The sequence below is a fragment of the Dermacentor silvarum genome, chromosome 7 (genome assembly GCF_013339745.2).
Source record: "Dermacentor silvarum isolate Dsil-2018 chromosome 7, BIME_Dsil_1.4, whole genome shotgun sequence".
NCBI lineage: Eukaryota > Metazoa > Arthropoda > Arachnida > Ixodida > Ixodidae > Dermacentor > Dermacentor silvarum.
In genome coordinates, this window is record NC_051160.1 from 22,380,688 (window position 1) to 22,396,680 (window position 15,993).

The window sequence follows — 15,993 nt, forward strand, 5'->3', positions numbered from 1 at the left end:
CGACGATTCTTGGTTAATTTGCCCCGCCACTGCTGTCCAAATATTTGCTCGACAATCTTCTGGTTCGCATCCTCCATTTTGTGTCAATATTCCTCACGTACGAGTAACTGAAAATTTTCCTAGCCCATCACTTTCTCCCCCATTTCTCTCAATCGCTCCTCAATTTCTATCTTGTTGCTATAGCTTGCCTGCCTTCGAACGATGCCCACCCCATGTCACCCTGCACACCCTGATTTGGACAGGAGAAACTTCCTCCTCGCGCGCGCTCCATGCGGCTTCAAGAGGAAACAACGAAATCGAAGCAGAGTGAAAGTGAAAGCGACCGCTGTCATGGCTCCGTCTACGCCGCTTATACGCCGGCCACTGATTGGTGCCTCTCCCACCACGCAGCTCGCGCTATTCTGACAGACGGCCCGTCGTCCTCGTCCCTGGGCCCAAACCTCGGCGTTGTGCATCGAAACGGCGGCGGCAGGACGCGTCCCGCTCGTTAGCCGGCGTATATATACTGAGACGTCGCAAAAAATATCCCGGAAGCACAAAGAGGCGGAAGTCGGCACTGTCCGAAGAGAAAGAAGCCAGCAGACGTCTGTCACACTGCTCCGTCGCCATACGGCGAGCGGAGCTGATGACGCACTTCCGGTGGTGTAATTTTAGTCACGCCTAATCAGAAGCGCGAGCGCTCTTATAAAAGCGACGGCCGGGGGGAGTCGGAATGGAGGTGGGAGAAACGCGCAGCGACACGACAAGTCTGAAGCCGTCTCGCTTTTGGGGCTGACTCAGCGACGGCCTCGACAAGACAGAAACGGGAACGAAGCTTCTCTGTTTCGGCTCTGTGTACTCGCACCTCTCGCTTCTCTTCTAGCTGTCGCAGTGCCACGTTTTGCTCGAGGCCGCGCAGTCAGCGAAGGACCTTGTTTGCGTATGCACGTTCACCGCGGCAAACGTCTTGGCAAAGGTGTGCCTCGGCTCCTGTGTCGAGCCGCTGGCAGGTGACAAGTGTCGCGAGAAACGGGCACGGTCGCCTTTCAAGCTGCCTTCCCACGTAGAACTGTTATGTAAATATTTCGCAATATTTGGAGAGCATTCCGGCTACGCAGCACCAATGATCGCCGTCATTAATTCTTCCGCGCTACGGCCTGTCTTGAATGTCGCTGGGCAGGTACGTGTAGTCGCGTTTTTTTTTTCTTTTTTTGCCGGAACTTTCGCTTAGCAAACACTAATTGCACTAATTTTTGCCAAAGAAAGCAATACATAATTATACATACAAAACATACTTTCAAACTTAAGTGCATACATGTTGTGCGGAGTCGCGTTCTATATATCATCTGCGACACTGGTGCCATCTCCCCCCCCCCCCCCCTCTTTCTTTTTTGGTTGAACAGGCTCCAAGGCTGCATGCGGCGGCGTTGACATGCGAGAAATTGCGGAACTGAACGCAGATCCATTTACTGGTTTTTAATAAGCTTATGTCGATCGAAACTACCGTGCAGTCTAGAAGCCCTTTCGAGCACTGGCATCGGTGTTTCAGCTCATATTGAACACGACTGCTACATTCGGGGAAGGGAAGCACCTGGAAGGAAAGTGCCTGCCCAACAACGGTTTAAGAAAGGGCGCTAAATTTCCACCCATGCAGAAACGTTGGACGCATCCACTTTTCTTCAGAATAGAGTTTCGGTGCACATCGTTAGAAAAAAAAAAAAAAAAAAACTATAGATACCCATACGAATGGTGACGATTGTTGCAATGTTGCGTAATTGTTAAAAAAACAAAACAAAAAACAACATGCGAAAGCATGAGGCGTCACTGTTGCTAGATGCATCACTTCTGCTCGTCCTCTGGCACGACCAGCGTTGACACGACTCATTATGAGGCCCAGGACTACTTTTCTCATGACTTATCATCATCATCATCATCATCATCGTCATCATCATCATCGTCATCAACTTAAGTTTATTGCGTGACACTCTCCTCAATGCCCAACAGTCCCACCTGTCAAATTACTGACGTCATAACTCAATCTGACAATGCATCGGTCATTGACTACATTTCCCTTCCCTTCTATATGTACCGACCGCTGACCACAGGCGATTTTCGTCTGACGTACCGCATGTGCAAGGCAAGGCCTTGCTCCTTTCTCCTAATTCAAAAGAGGCAACTTGGTGATCACCTGGGTTAATGCTTCTATACAGCACGAAACCACTCGAAGTGCGAAAGCCTGCACGGACTGCCTCTAACCGGCGCACTTTCGTTCATTTCGGTGTAATAGCTTGATCACTATTAGATAAAATAAAGGTCAAAGCCGAATTTCCTATTTAAATTTCGCGCCGAAAGCCCTGCATCGGCACGTTGGTTTGACGTCACGGATTTCAGGTGACTTTTCGCATTTCCGCCGCTAAGTAACACGCCTTGAAATTTGCCAAGTTCACTCTTTCAAATGCTCACTTTCAAAATAGTGCCTCCTGCAGGCTTCCGTCTCAATTCACGCGCGCTCGCTCCAAACGCATCGCGGAAAGGCATTAACCGAGGCATCGCCACACGATGCCGCAAACACGCTGTCGCTCATACGAAGAGGCTGGAAGGACGCGCTTGGAAGCCGGAGGCAATTTGCCGGCGTCCACCGTATACCGGTGATGTATGCCGCGTTAATGGACCCCGACAGGGCCGCGGAGAACAGAGGAGAGGCGGCGTTCGGGAAATGCCATATATCCAGCGCGCCCATAAATTTGCCTCCTAGCTGCACTGCTGACGACGGTCACAAACGCCGACGGCGACGACGTCTCTAGTTGAAGGAAGCCAAGTGTAAGAAAGAAGAAAAAAAATATTGAGCGCGTAAGTGTTTGCGGCATACACTGTCAAAAGGGGTGCTGAGTAACGCGACTGTATTGGCAGCCAGAAAAGACGCGCCTCTCCGGCGGGCCTTTTAAAGTGTGTTCCGGTTGACTCCGACCAACACGGTGCGACGACCCCATTGACAGAGTGTGACGTAGTGCGCGCGGTCGGAGCCGAATGAGCATGTTTATCCGCAAGTCGAATGAGCATGAATGAGCAAGTCGAAAAAGCCGAATGAGCACGTTTATCTGAGGTGCGGACGTAATCGAGAACACGCGCGGTGCGTTTAAAGAATCGGTACACGCCATCTGTTTCCGATTCTTTTCATAGCCTCCCCTATTTTGGTACTTCAGTAGGAATCCTTCCACGATGAGGACAGAGGGAACAGGTAATATATAGGAGCACGTGAGAGACGGGCCAATTTTCGCATACCGGAGTCCAAACCCGAGCTCTATAAGAAACGAAGTAAGACCTATATGAACCGAAAACTATGGTTACCACTCCCGCCGGGTACTCGGAACTAGTTGCCATGGCAACCGCTGGCTGTCGAGATGGGCAAGTGAAGCAGAGCAGCCAGCCTCTGTCCATCGCGAACATATAAGAAAGAGCACGGGTTTAATTCTAAGGTTTTACATGTCAAAAGCGCGATCTGATTATGAGGCACGCCGTAGCGCGGGACTCCGGATTAATTTCTTTAATACCTGGGGTTCTTAAACGTGCACCTAAATGTAAGTACACGAGAGCTTTTCACCCCCATCGAAATGCAACCGCCCCCATCGAAAAGCAACCGCCACGGCCGCCACCGAACCCGTGACCACAACCTGGGTGGTGCAAGGCCAGGAGGAGGAGGAAAAAGAAGAAAGGAAAGGCAGGGAGGTCAACCAGACGCACGTCCGGTTTGCTACCCTACACGGGGGAAGGGGATTAAAGGGATGAAAAAAAAGGAGAGAGAGGGAAGAAAGTACTCGCAAGGTGCAAGGCCATATTAGCCACTAAGCTACCGTGGTAGTTGAAAATACACGGGTTACATAGTTTGGAACTGTGACGCGGTACAAGCTATCCAGAGACTCGACACGTCGCACGTTGTTCACCTATACCGACGTGTAAAGGCAACGCCCAGTCTTAGGCCGGGTCACGCCTCTTCCATTACCCCGGTAGAAAGCGTCTGGCCTTATATTTAATTAGTTATGTACCTCGGGCAGAGTATGTGTATATGTTTGAGGAAAATACTCGCAAGAAGCGTACACGCGATGAAACCGTGTCGCGTTCTGGTGTAGACCTTATAGGAAGAAGACAACGACAGGAAAATCTTGCGCAATTGGCACGCGTTCACGAAATTTCCTCCGTGTTTGTACAGTCGGGAGGCGGTTGTTCTTGGCACACGCCCGGCACACGCCTGCTGGTGTAGCAGGGCGTCAGCAGATGTGGCGATCGCCTGCCTATGGACAGCGGTTGTCTATTCTTGAACTAGAGTCCCGGCTTGCTCTGTTGGACTGCAGTCCCATATAGGCTGGAGTGACCATCTGGCCGCTCATGCACCAGATATAAGAAAATGGGACACACGTTCACTTGGCGGTGACAAGACAGTGATAAGACAGCAACAAGTTTGGTGGAGCGGATGTCAGAAGAAGGCTTGTCAGATTTCGTCAAGTCTTGTGCAGGGAAACGGACTCGCACGGCGATGGCTGAGCTTCTAATTGTTATGAAGTGCATGCTCTTATCCACATTCGGTTTCGGCGTTGGCAACTAGCGGACTTTACAAGAAGTTATATGGCAAAAGTACCGATCACAACTGCCACAGTGCTGTGACGGTGGATTACCATCGAAGCAGTTTAGCACACGACATAGAGGTGACACAGAATTTAGATCAAACGTATGAGCAAATTTTACTTCTCTTGACCGGTGACGGCGGTCATCCCGCAGAAAGACACAGGCCCACACTTTCAATTTGATCGGCGGTCTTGATCGGCGGCATACATTCGCGTGGAATACTACCGCCACCTCGGGGAGCCGGGGAAAACTAGACAGGCGCGACGGGACCGCCAGCCCGGGAGAGCGGAAGGAAACTAGGCACGCAAGCGCTTGGAACGACGACAAAGAGAGGGCGGTGCAAGCGTACACGTGGCCGACGCGGGTCGCACAGCGGCAAATCTTTGGGAAACCCTTATTAACTACCTGAGAGTCTAGGGATCTTGAAAATGGTGCCTACTGATAACTAATCTGCTCAAAATGCATATCCAAGTGATGAGACGTATAAGCTTTTGCATAGAATGAAGCGATTTTGCATCAAATTTGGGAACTGAGTTTTTGCACACGCGGATCTGTTGACGGACACGTAAAATGCATAGAACCCTAGCCATAGACAGCTTCGCGTAAAAAAAGCCAATTGTTTCTTCTGTCTTCGCCTGGTGCCACTTATACACTTACTCTTCAATGCACGGCGTTTACGAACGTAACAGAGATATTGCTCTAAAAGCGACACAACAGCAAGGACTAGGTACAGTAGTGAAGATCTCTCTCGGCGCCAAGGTCTCGCCAGAAGGGAGCGGACGCGCGAGTCATACTTTGTTCGAATATGCGGTCTCACAGACGCGCTCACCGAAATGGACGCGAGCACGGACACGGCCCGGGGCTCAAAGGAGCCGCCCCGTCCGTGTTGCCAATGGGAGGGGGGGATCCTTCTCCTTCTTCCGAGCACTGCGGGGACACGTAATCGAGAGCGCCGGCCTATTCTGGACCCTCTGGAATTGAGCCAGGGACGCACTTCTCTAGCGACATGGGCCCCCCCCCCGTCTCCGACGAGCATGTGTGTATGCACGCACTGGCTGAAACCGGACACAGCCGGCACTGTCTACTGCCGTGAGCGCTTCTTCGCTCGTGTGAAACGTGTGTTTGTTGGACAGCCGTCGCAACGGACATCAATCGGTGACGTGCCGCCGACGGTCGCGGTCGGAGACACCCCGAGCGACCGGACTTTCGACCTCGTCGGTGCGATCGTGTCACACGGTCGTGTTTACGGGAAAGCGACAGTGGGCTTGGAAGGGGGGTTGCCCCGAGGAACTCGTCTCTTCCTCTTCTGTGAGCGGTAGCCGAGACTAGACTCGGCGGTGGTCGCCTCAGTCGAGTCAATACTGAAGCCATGCGGGACGTCTGCACGGAGCTGCAGAGGAGGATAAATGGCGGTTCGGTTCCGAGAAAAATGGAGAACCGCTTTGAAATGAGTGATCCAGCGTCGTGTGTGCTACCTCGCGTACTCTGTGCTCTTGCAGAATCTTTCAAAATTCTGTTCTCTAACGTAGCTGAGCGCAGAACAAAGAGGAACAAAGTTATCTGTGACGGCAGCTGCATGTGACCTAGCTCTTTTTGGCGGTAAACGTCTGTCTCTTATGTATGAACGATGAATGCAACGACAGCAGATTACATGTAAAATTAATACAAACAAACAAGCCAACAAACAAACTGTCTGGCGCCATGGTTCGAATCCCGGTTGCCACGATTGAAGCACAACTGCCCCTCGGCGCGTTTGACGTGATTGGTTGCCGAATGCGTTTGCATGATTGCCATTGCTGATGTTCTATATTTGGTCGTGGGTAAATATGAAGTGTTCGTGCTGTTGCTTTATAGCCGGCAAGTGATACACTTTACTGAAGAAACTCATAGGCACGTAATGTCGTATCAATAATCCCATATGATGCATGGGAATATGCGGGTTTTTTGTATTGGATACCCACATGGTATACCCACTGGAAGTGGGACATAGGGGCATCTTTTTATTAAGGTGGAATAAAGATCCATACTTGTGCCGCGACATCTGTAACAGCGGTGGCGGGACAAGTCGATACCAGCCGCGCTTACAGTTTGATAGTTAAGAACTGCGACTTTTTCTTTCCTTCTTTTCGTTTCTCTTTTGACCCGATCCACTCGTGCGATCGCCCGCTTCAAACAGCAGCGGCTACATAATCATCATCATAATGATCATCATCATCAGTGCATGTGCACCGGCAGCTTCACGCGACCGTTGTAAGCGCAATAGAAATTCAGTGGAGACCTTTTAAGTTTTTGCTCATGTGCGAATTACCCATTCGAACTTAGAAACAGTATAGTATATAGCGTCGTGTGTATATACAGTCGAATCCGGATATGTCGAATCTGTAGGGGATCACAAAAAAGTTCGATATATAGGTAATTCGATATATAAAATAAAAATTTTATACAAACACTTCCAAGGGAATTTTGTTTCTGTTCGTTATAGACAATAATTCGTTATATGTGGTTTCGGTATATCCGGGTTCGACTGTACACTATACATAATGGAAGAGAGAGAGGCGTGTCACGCACCGGCCACGTAGTCCCCGAACCCGATGGTGGCGAGCGTGATGAAGCAGTAGTAGAGCCCCTCGAGGTAGGACCAGTCCTCGGTGAACATGAACACGGCGGCCGGCAGCAGCAGGAACACGAGCAGCCAGGGCAGCAGGAATGTGCAGAGGTTGGCGGCGAGCGCCAGCCGGGGCGCCCGGTGGCCCCGGGCCCGCTTGAGGCCGCGCACCATGCCGCGAGCGAAGTGGTCCCCGATGCCGGCCAGCAGGATGCCCGTCATGGGCACGCCCACCACGGCGTACAGCACGCAGAACACGCGGCCCCACGCCGTCGACGGGGCCAAGGTGGCCGTAGCCTGCGTGCGACCAGGAGATCGTTTGCTTATTCGCGATCGATCAAACATCTCGCACGAGACTATGCTTATTGTCTTAACGCATATCCTTAGCCTTTGGCTAATCGGGATTCATTCAAGTATGCGAAACGGAAAGACCCATGTCAGGTGCTAAAACGATAACTCTACGGGAAAATTACACGAACATTGTACAGAGATAATGCAGTGTTTTGGGCTTTGGGGAAACGCTGCTGAATCGACGCGAACAGACACGTACAATAAAAAGGAAAGAAGAGAGAGAGAGAGAGAGGGAAACATACGGATGAAGCGCACAGGTTGGAATGCACGTGAAGCGAATTTTAAGTGAAGCGGTGAATTTACCGCTAGCCAACTAATGACGATGCGTACCATTGTGTTTGCTTTTATCCCACGCGACGTGTAACATCACGCATCCTTCTGCCGTGTATAGGTCTGCTCGCGCTTCACGTCAATTTAAGCGCTGAATCACCGCGGTCTTACCAGTTGTGCACTGAGCTGGGAATTAGGATGAATCTTTCCAGGAAACTGTGGTCGTGTGCTAAGAACGGCTGTGATTGTGTTCCTGTGTTCTTTCTCTCTCTCTCTCCCCCTCTCTGTATTCTTTTCTAACGTTTCTACCCCGTACCACGGTGATGGCTATGGCAAACGAAATGTTTTGTTTTTATTAACCAGCCTGTATTCCCTTTGTCAAAAACTTCGGCTGGTCTGAAACAAAGATCAATCGCTCTAGAAAGCGATAATAGGGGCGGACGGAGAGGCATCGTAACACATGTTACGAAAGGCCGTTTTCATTAGAGACAGAAAAGTGAGCCACTTAGCCGCCATGGCGCGCATCAACAAATTATTGCTACGTACTTACTAAGAACGAGTAGAACGAACCATAAAGGACAAATTACGAAGACTTTTTTTCATCGATCCACAGGAACACAGTAGATCCCCGTGAAAAGAGCGACTATGGCTCACATTCAAAAGCGCTAGTATTGTACACAACACGACGAAGTGCAAATAGCGAGAAACAAACTGGGCCCAGATTGCAAAGAACGACCGGCATAGATTTAAAAAATGATTAAGATAAAAACGAGGTGTACAGTGCGGCCGCTGTTCGGTTGAAATTATATTAATGTCAGCAGCACCCCTCCACGACAATGAATTAATGAAGACAAGATTACACTGAACACCCTATAAACCTGGTACATCAAGGAAGCGGTGTGCATTTATTGAACTGAACAAGAAGGAGACAAACGAAACAAAAGCAAACAGAATACGCGTGCTGCAGAATTTCTACGATGATACACAGAATTCGTAACGTACTTCTTCGCGTGTAGATAAAAGTTCGAACAACCACCAAAGAAATACAAAATAAACGTATGCCTGAAACGAGAAAGATGAAATTGACATGCACAAGTCGCAGAAAAACAGGGACAACTTATAGAAAAGAAACAAGAGCAAGCTACACAATCACTCAAGAAAAACTGGAAATTGCTGGGACACAATATCGTCATTTGTGTACGCGGCAGAACCAATTCTCTGTGCAGAGTAACAGATACATTTGTCGTTTATCCTACGCCATGACGGGATCTTATTAATTGGTCATCGCTTATTCGCAAAGCGCACCACACCCGCCCTTTTCGTTGCTCCTCGTATACATTTTACCGCCACTATACACGGTTGCCTCGTCCGCCCTAGAGCAAACACTCACACTGGGAAACGATGCCGTGACACACCTTATGCAGAGCGCCACTGGGGCCTGCCCGTCCTGCCGGATTCACTAGGTCTATCTAACCGTCCTTCATGCCTGTACTGGGCATTCACTGGCCATTATACTGGACATTATACTGGACATTTACACTGGACACTTACTGGACATTATGCTGGGCATTATGCTGGGCATTATGCCGGACATTATGCTGGACATTATGCTGGACATTATGCTGGACATTATACTGGGCATTATACTGGACAGTTTACTAGACAGTTTACTGCACATTTCCTGCACATTTCCTGGACATTTAATGGTCATTTACTGTACATTATACTGGACATTTCCTGGCGATAAATCCTCGCCCCACATCCTCGGTCCTTTCCCTCTGCCCCCATCATTTCCCCGCTCGTGGCTAGGCTGTGCCATTACACTCGAACACCTCCGCCCCGGACTCTTGGCGATTCCTCGTGCAACACATTCAGCACACCCAGAGAGAGAGAGAGAGAGAGAGGTTATAAAGTAAACGCGAGGAGGTTCATCAGGCTTAGCCCGGTTGGCTACCCTGCACTGGGGAAGGGGGAGACGACGCTGAAATATGAGAAGGGGAGAGAAGTTCGCAGTGTGCACGGACACACGCAATGAAGCTTTCCTCGTTCGCCTATCCACTCTTCATTGGAATGGCGGAAGGTGCCGCAATGCGGCCACGAATGAAACCTTAGAACACCTCCTGTGCGGCTGTCCCTATCATACTATGTATAATGTGCGATAAGACGAGTAAGACTATACTATAACACTATACTATAAGACTATATTATAAGACGAGGTGCTTGTCATTCATACAGCTTTAGAGCAATTAGATATGACAGGCCTTCTACGGAAGGTGAAATGCTATGGGAACGCGTGGCCTCTCGTTTGTCTGCGACGTGCGAAGGCTGGAAAGTGCTGCTGCCTTTCTTGAGACGCACCTGCCTGTACGACCGCTTGTTATGGACTGAGCAAATACCGGAAATGTCCCAACCCATGAGGACGGCATGACAACGTGACACACGAGACGACGCGGCTCGGAGAAAGAGCCATTTGTGAAAATCAAGCTGAATATATATATATATATATATATATATATATATATATATATATATATATATATATATATATATATATATATATATATATAGGCACCACAATCATGTCCCATGTGAGCGCCGTGAGAACGTGACTAAATGCGTAGCGAATGCCAGTTGCTGCAGGGTGCGCCTCATCTGTCACCGGTTATACTCGAAGTCGTGTTCCGTGAACTCAGCGAGAATGTTGGAACGGGCAGGAGCTTCGCAGACAACGGAACGCGCTGATTCCGCCCCTTCAAAACTAGAGCGAGAGCCTCTGTGTCACGCACTTTGTATGGACGCTGCATTGCGCAAGCGGCCCGTATGAGCAGTTTCGACACACCTGTCGCTGGGATGTGTTGCGAAGGGGTGGAGAAGAAGTTGACATGGTTCCAGCTCGGGTACGGGCTCATCGACGTCTCTATGTCTGCTGTATAGGCTGAGGTAGAAGAGCGAGCAGCCGTGGCCGACGTTGTGGACGATGTGAAGCGAGCGAGTCTTCCGAAAAACGTGCCGCAAAACACACGCGCGCGCTCACTAACAAAGGTGCGACTAACGTAACTTTCGTGCGCGAGAAATTGCTGCTCGAAGATTGGACAATTAAGTCTGATTTTCAAACGGTGATGCGACTGCTAAATTATCTTTAATATCCTGTCCACCCCTAAATCTTCCTTGTTTCGTTGTCGTTCTTGTTCTTTTTTTCGGAGTAGCTAATTTTCAAATTGCTGTTTTTAGGAAACCTTCGTGGTCTGAAAATTCAGTGTAGTTTTAAAATTTTATTCAGGAAATCCTGTACACCTCGCTCCGCTATTCGTAGTAACCAAGTCTGCTAACAGTTGACAGAGCGTAGGTATATTCGTCATCGCGTCTGCCTCGGATCCTGGGTTCGAATCCTATGCCACGAGGAATCGTTTTTTCATTTAGAACATTTCTTATCGAGAGATCCGCATGACTTTGCAATAAAGCACCGCGATATACCTGCGTTCAGATGGGTGACAAACGTTCACCTCCATACTTGCTGCTACACAATGCCGTCCTGGCCCATCACACAAAGTGTGAATGCTGAACCTCGGTCCCTGTGCTCCTAAAGTTTGTGTTTTGGACGCGTTGGAAGGTGCCGAACGCGTGTGAGTAAACATAATCCTTTACTGTTGTCATACCGCTCGGCGTTTGACGGAAGCGGCAGTCAGTGAACTTTTCCTGTCGACCAAAACTGCGTGTGGCAAACAGATCCTCTACCAGCCATGCCGAAAGGGCGTACGAATATTTCGTGTTCTGTTCCGCGCGTTTCCTTACCGCAAGCCGCACTGTTGCAACATGGTTGACCTTATTGTGTGAACCGCACACGTGTCGTGATGGGGGGTCAACTTGGCGCATTATTAGCACGCCACGTCAGTCTAGTGAGTCTGACAGTGACGACGACGCAGCAAGTGTTGCTGCAACCACAGCCGGCTGTTGATTGAGGCAACTGCTTTGACTTCAGGGTAAAAAAAAAATTGAAGGACGCTTAAGCTTCGTCTTGAAGAGTGGAACGCGATATCATTGAAAGATCCCTGACTGCTCGTGACGCTTCCCAGCAGTTGTAGCTTTCTTTTTCTCCACCTTCGCCTCCGCGCGTGGCTGCCGTAGGGAGCCTACATGCAATGCTCCCTACGGGCGAGGAGGCGAGCGCCGTCTGGTTGGTGTTTTTTCAAGGAACCGACCAGAGCGCGCCGCTGTATGAATGGTAGAAATGCTGGAAAAAGGTGTCTGTGTTTCCGCCGTATCATAATTATGTTTCCTCGTATATTCAAATTACAATCCGACGCTATCATGTCTGTAGGTTGTGCTTAAGTCGTACTTTACGATTTTTCTGACGCATTTTACTGTGAGAAATTCAATTAGTTCACTAACGCCTCTGCGCCACGCGGAGGGCCTGCGTGGTCGGAGTGGTTCGGGTTAATTTTCTCGGCCGCGGACACCGGCACCGACGCCGGATTTTCTGCGACATGGCGCCCTTAACGCTATGACGTTAAAACATTTGTTTCTATTAAGTGGCTGCGATGTGTCTGTATCGGTTTTAAAGCGAAACATTATTTGCCTACTTTCCAGGGTTTAGCGTGGCTATACCTGGATGCTGTGAGCTCTTGGGTCGGAAAGAGAAGGTTAATAGGCTTAACAGAACATATCGACTCAATAGATCGATGTCAGCAATTCGCGACATTGACGTGACAAGAGACACGAAAGCAAGGAGTTCTCAAAAGCTGCCAACAGAAAGGAACATACTACAAAAAGCCCATATTTTCTACAAACAACAGTTTGAAGGACATGTCCAGGAATAAAGCGGCCACGGGCACAAACAAGTTTCAAGGGCGGTCAACAAAAATAACGGTAGCGAATAGGAAACATGTTTTATAGTACACATGACTGACTAATTGTAGCATGCACGGGCAACCCAATTACCACAAAGCGTGTCGATCATCGTCGAACTCTTCTTTCTCGGTCGCTATGTCGGCGGATATATATATATATATATATATATATATATATATATATATATATATATATATATATATCGTTTCTTTAATTTACCTTGATGTAATGATTGATTTGATTTAGCCATTCGGTAAATGTGCCACTGCGGTCGTGCCCGATTATTTGTTACATAAGATGAAATCAAACAAAATTGTACGCAGTTGCCGTCAGTTGCAAAGCATTTAATGAACCGCTTTACTAAAGCCTCGCTTCACATTAATTCCAACATGTGCATTGGATCTGCATACTTTTTGTTTGTTTGTTCTCTGTTTGAGAACTCCAGTCTCACTTTCGTTTTGAATTCAAACGTGTTACCTTCTTCACCCTCTCGCTCTCTTCGTTTCTTTTACCTTTGAGAGCCCATAAAACGTGTTTTATTGATCACATATGGCCCTTTGCGCGCATGTAAACTTACGATTAAATAAATGCGTAAGTGTGAGACTGCAGAGAAGCGAACTTAAGCAAAACTTGGCCGGCACGGGGGCGGCCCAGTTTTCAATTCGCAGAGTCCCTAACTTCATCTAACTGCAGAAGAGCCAGCGCCGAGGCACAGAAGACGATCACTTGCACTTATAGGCGACTATTTACTAAGACTGCCGAAAAACAACTTGCGTCATTGGCACCCCGTTGACATGAACGCGCAACCGAAGATGCATCACTACCATACCGCGCCAACTCCTCGCCAAACGTATCATCGCTCACCTACCCGTCGCAGCTATAGCGGCTGTAAACAACGGCTGTAAACAACAGGTTTTTCTGAGCTCTGAACTTCTCGACTGCGAGTTGCCACCGTAAGCTTCTATAAGCCTAGCTCACAGGAAGCGCGCTCAGAGGTCTCAGCCTTCACCGAAAAGTTGGTGCAACATTTCTTTCCGGAAACCCTCCGCCGATTGTTAACGAACTCCGGAAAGTGACAAAATGAGTTCCATGACGCTCAACATCTCAGCCCGGTATCAACGTTCCCGCGTCGCAGGATGCGGAAAAGTTTTCAGTCGTATACCGGACTCATGCACCTATACACTATGGTGCCTATACACCGTACAACCTGACTGTCTTGGAATGCCGACATTATTAGTCGTTGCAGCAGGATGACGGCGAAGGCGTGTGATACACTTGTACTACAGCAACAGATTTGTAGTGCCGTCATCTTTATGAAAGGGAAAACACGTGAGCCCGTGGCGAATAGCGTCGTCGGTCACATGTTGCGCGGCGTCGCGTAAAAGGAGAGAAGGGCACCGTTACAGTGTACTAGAATAGCGTATCACCGTTCCTTCTTCTGCTTGCACCCCCGTCACGAACGTATATTTTTAAACATTAACCTTCCTTGCCGGCACGCCCGCGAACAAGAACGCTTTCATTCGAGTTTGATGTCAGCGCAATGTGTCTATCGCCGCTTCGGGAGCAATAGGTGCAAATGTTCAGTATGACAGGTCGCCATGATGGCCCTGCCATTTCTTCTCCGCTCGCGAGCAGTATCGCCGGAAGAAGAGGGTGCAGGCAGTATAGAAGGAACGGCAACATTTTGTCCTTTCGCATTTCGCATTCTGCCTCGGCATCGCGCAAACTGTGGTCGACGAGGCTATTTGTCACGGGCTCGCGTTTTCCCCTTCATAAATATGACGATAGTTCAGATAACTACTTTTTGACTGATGTTAACTTGTGTCGACAGCTGTGAACGTGTGTTTGTGCGCGGTGTCTTCCTCCTTTGTTTCCTCGTTGTCTTTCTGCCTACGCGCTCTCTTAAACCCAATGTAGGGTAGCAAATGAGATAGCCCGTGCGTTTTAAGGCGAAAGCCTTAGATCTCTGTTTCAAGGTCGCGTTTTGGGGTACAGAAAGTCACGCTACCTAAGGAAGGCCAGAAGTGAACCAAGGCATGTCCAGTCGTGTGTAAGAGATGATTGATTAGCAAAGTTAATTAATGACTGACTATAGTGATTGGATTAAGGTCGATTAAGGTGTATTAAGTGAGATAATCGTGCATTAAGGTCGAATAATGTGTACGAAGGAGGATTAAGTTGGATTAAGGTGCATTAGGGTGGATTAAGACGGATTAGGGTGGATTAAGGTCAAGGTCAATTAATGTATATTAAGGTGTATTAAGGAGGATTAGGGTATATTAGGTTGAATTAAGGTGGATAAAGGAGGATTAGGGTCGATTAAGTTGTATTAAGGAGGATTAGGGTGGAATAAGGTCAACTAAGGAGGATTAGGGTGAATTACAGTAGGCTTTACAACGCTTTCGCCTTCGCCTCTCTTAGGCGATAGCTAAGGACACCTGGGAATTTTTCTCACTTCCCTGCCATTTGTACTTTCTTCTGTCTCTCGCCCCCTCCATATTGAAGAAAAAGAAAGAAAGAAAAAGAAAAGCTGCCGCTCGCCGCCTTACCGATGGTCGTGACGACGGTGATGGCGAAGAAGAAGGAGTTGTAGAAGTTCCAGTTGGTGTGTGTGTCCTGGCCGTGCTCGTCCATGAGATTCTTGCTGCGCGCGTCCGCCAGCCGCGCCACGATCTTCTTGATGTCCGTGCTGTTCAGCTCGCTCAGATTCAGCGATGCCAGCCTCTCTGCATATGCAACACGCACAACGCGCGCCCACGAAAACATCAACAGCACGCTCAAGTATATAGGCTGCTTGGTACGCGTCTTGGCAAAAGGAGGCAGGTTTTAACCGCTCAACACAGAACACATTCGGAGGCACGCGTCAGATGCCTGTCCATGTCACTGTTGCTGAAAGAAATAGATTATCTGTCACGTTGCTCCTTCTAACGCGATAGCGTCAAGGACCCCGTGTAGCACAAAATCCGGCGTCGGCCTAAGCGCGGGCGTCGTTGGCGGAAGTAATCATGCCGAACCACATATACGCGTTTATTGTGGCTTTCTAATCACTGGATGACAAAAGAGACAGCGCCGCGAGAAAAAGATAATCAAATGAATGAATAACTGGAAAGGTGAGATTGAACAGAGATCGGCATTCAGGAAGTGGCCCTTTATTCAGTGGCGTTTGCACGAGTAAACACCTCTCCTATTCCACTACCATGCTTATCTTTCTGGCTATAGTTATCCGAGAATGGCTTGTCATCGCGCGCGCGACGAACTGAACTGCTTTTCATGGCACTGAGTAATATATTGAAAGGAGATTGGCAAATAAATGTGCCTTC

The 15,993-nt window shown here is 48.8% G+C and overlaps 1 protein-coding gene across 1 annotated transcript in view; it reads right to left on the bottom strand.

Moving 5' to 3' along the window:
* LOC119457705 (open rectifier potassium channel protein 1-like) overlaps nt 1-15,993 on the bottom strand; it is a 112,103-nt gene that overhangs the window by 34,037 nt on the left and 62,073 nt on the right. Inside the window, 3 exon segments of the mRNA XM_037719357.2 lie at nt 7,168-7,489; nt 7,491-7,501; nt 15,223-15,399. Of these exon segments, the coding sequence (XP_037575285.1) occupies nt 7,168-7,489; nt 7,491-7,501; nt 15,223-15,399 (510 nt within the window).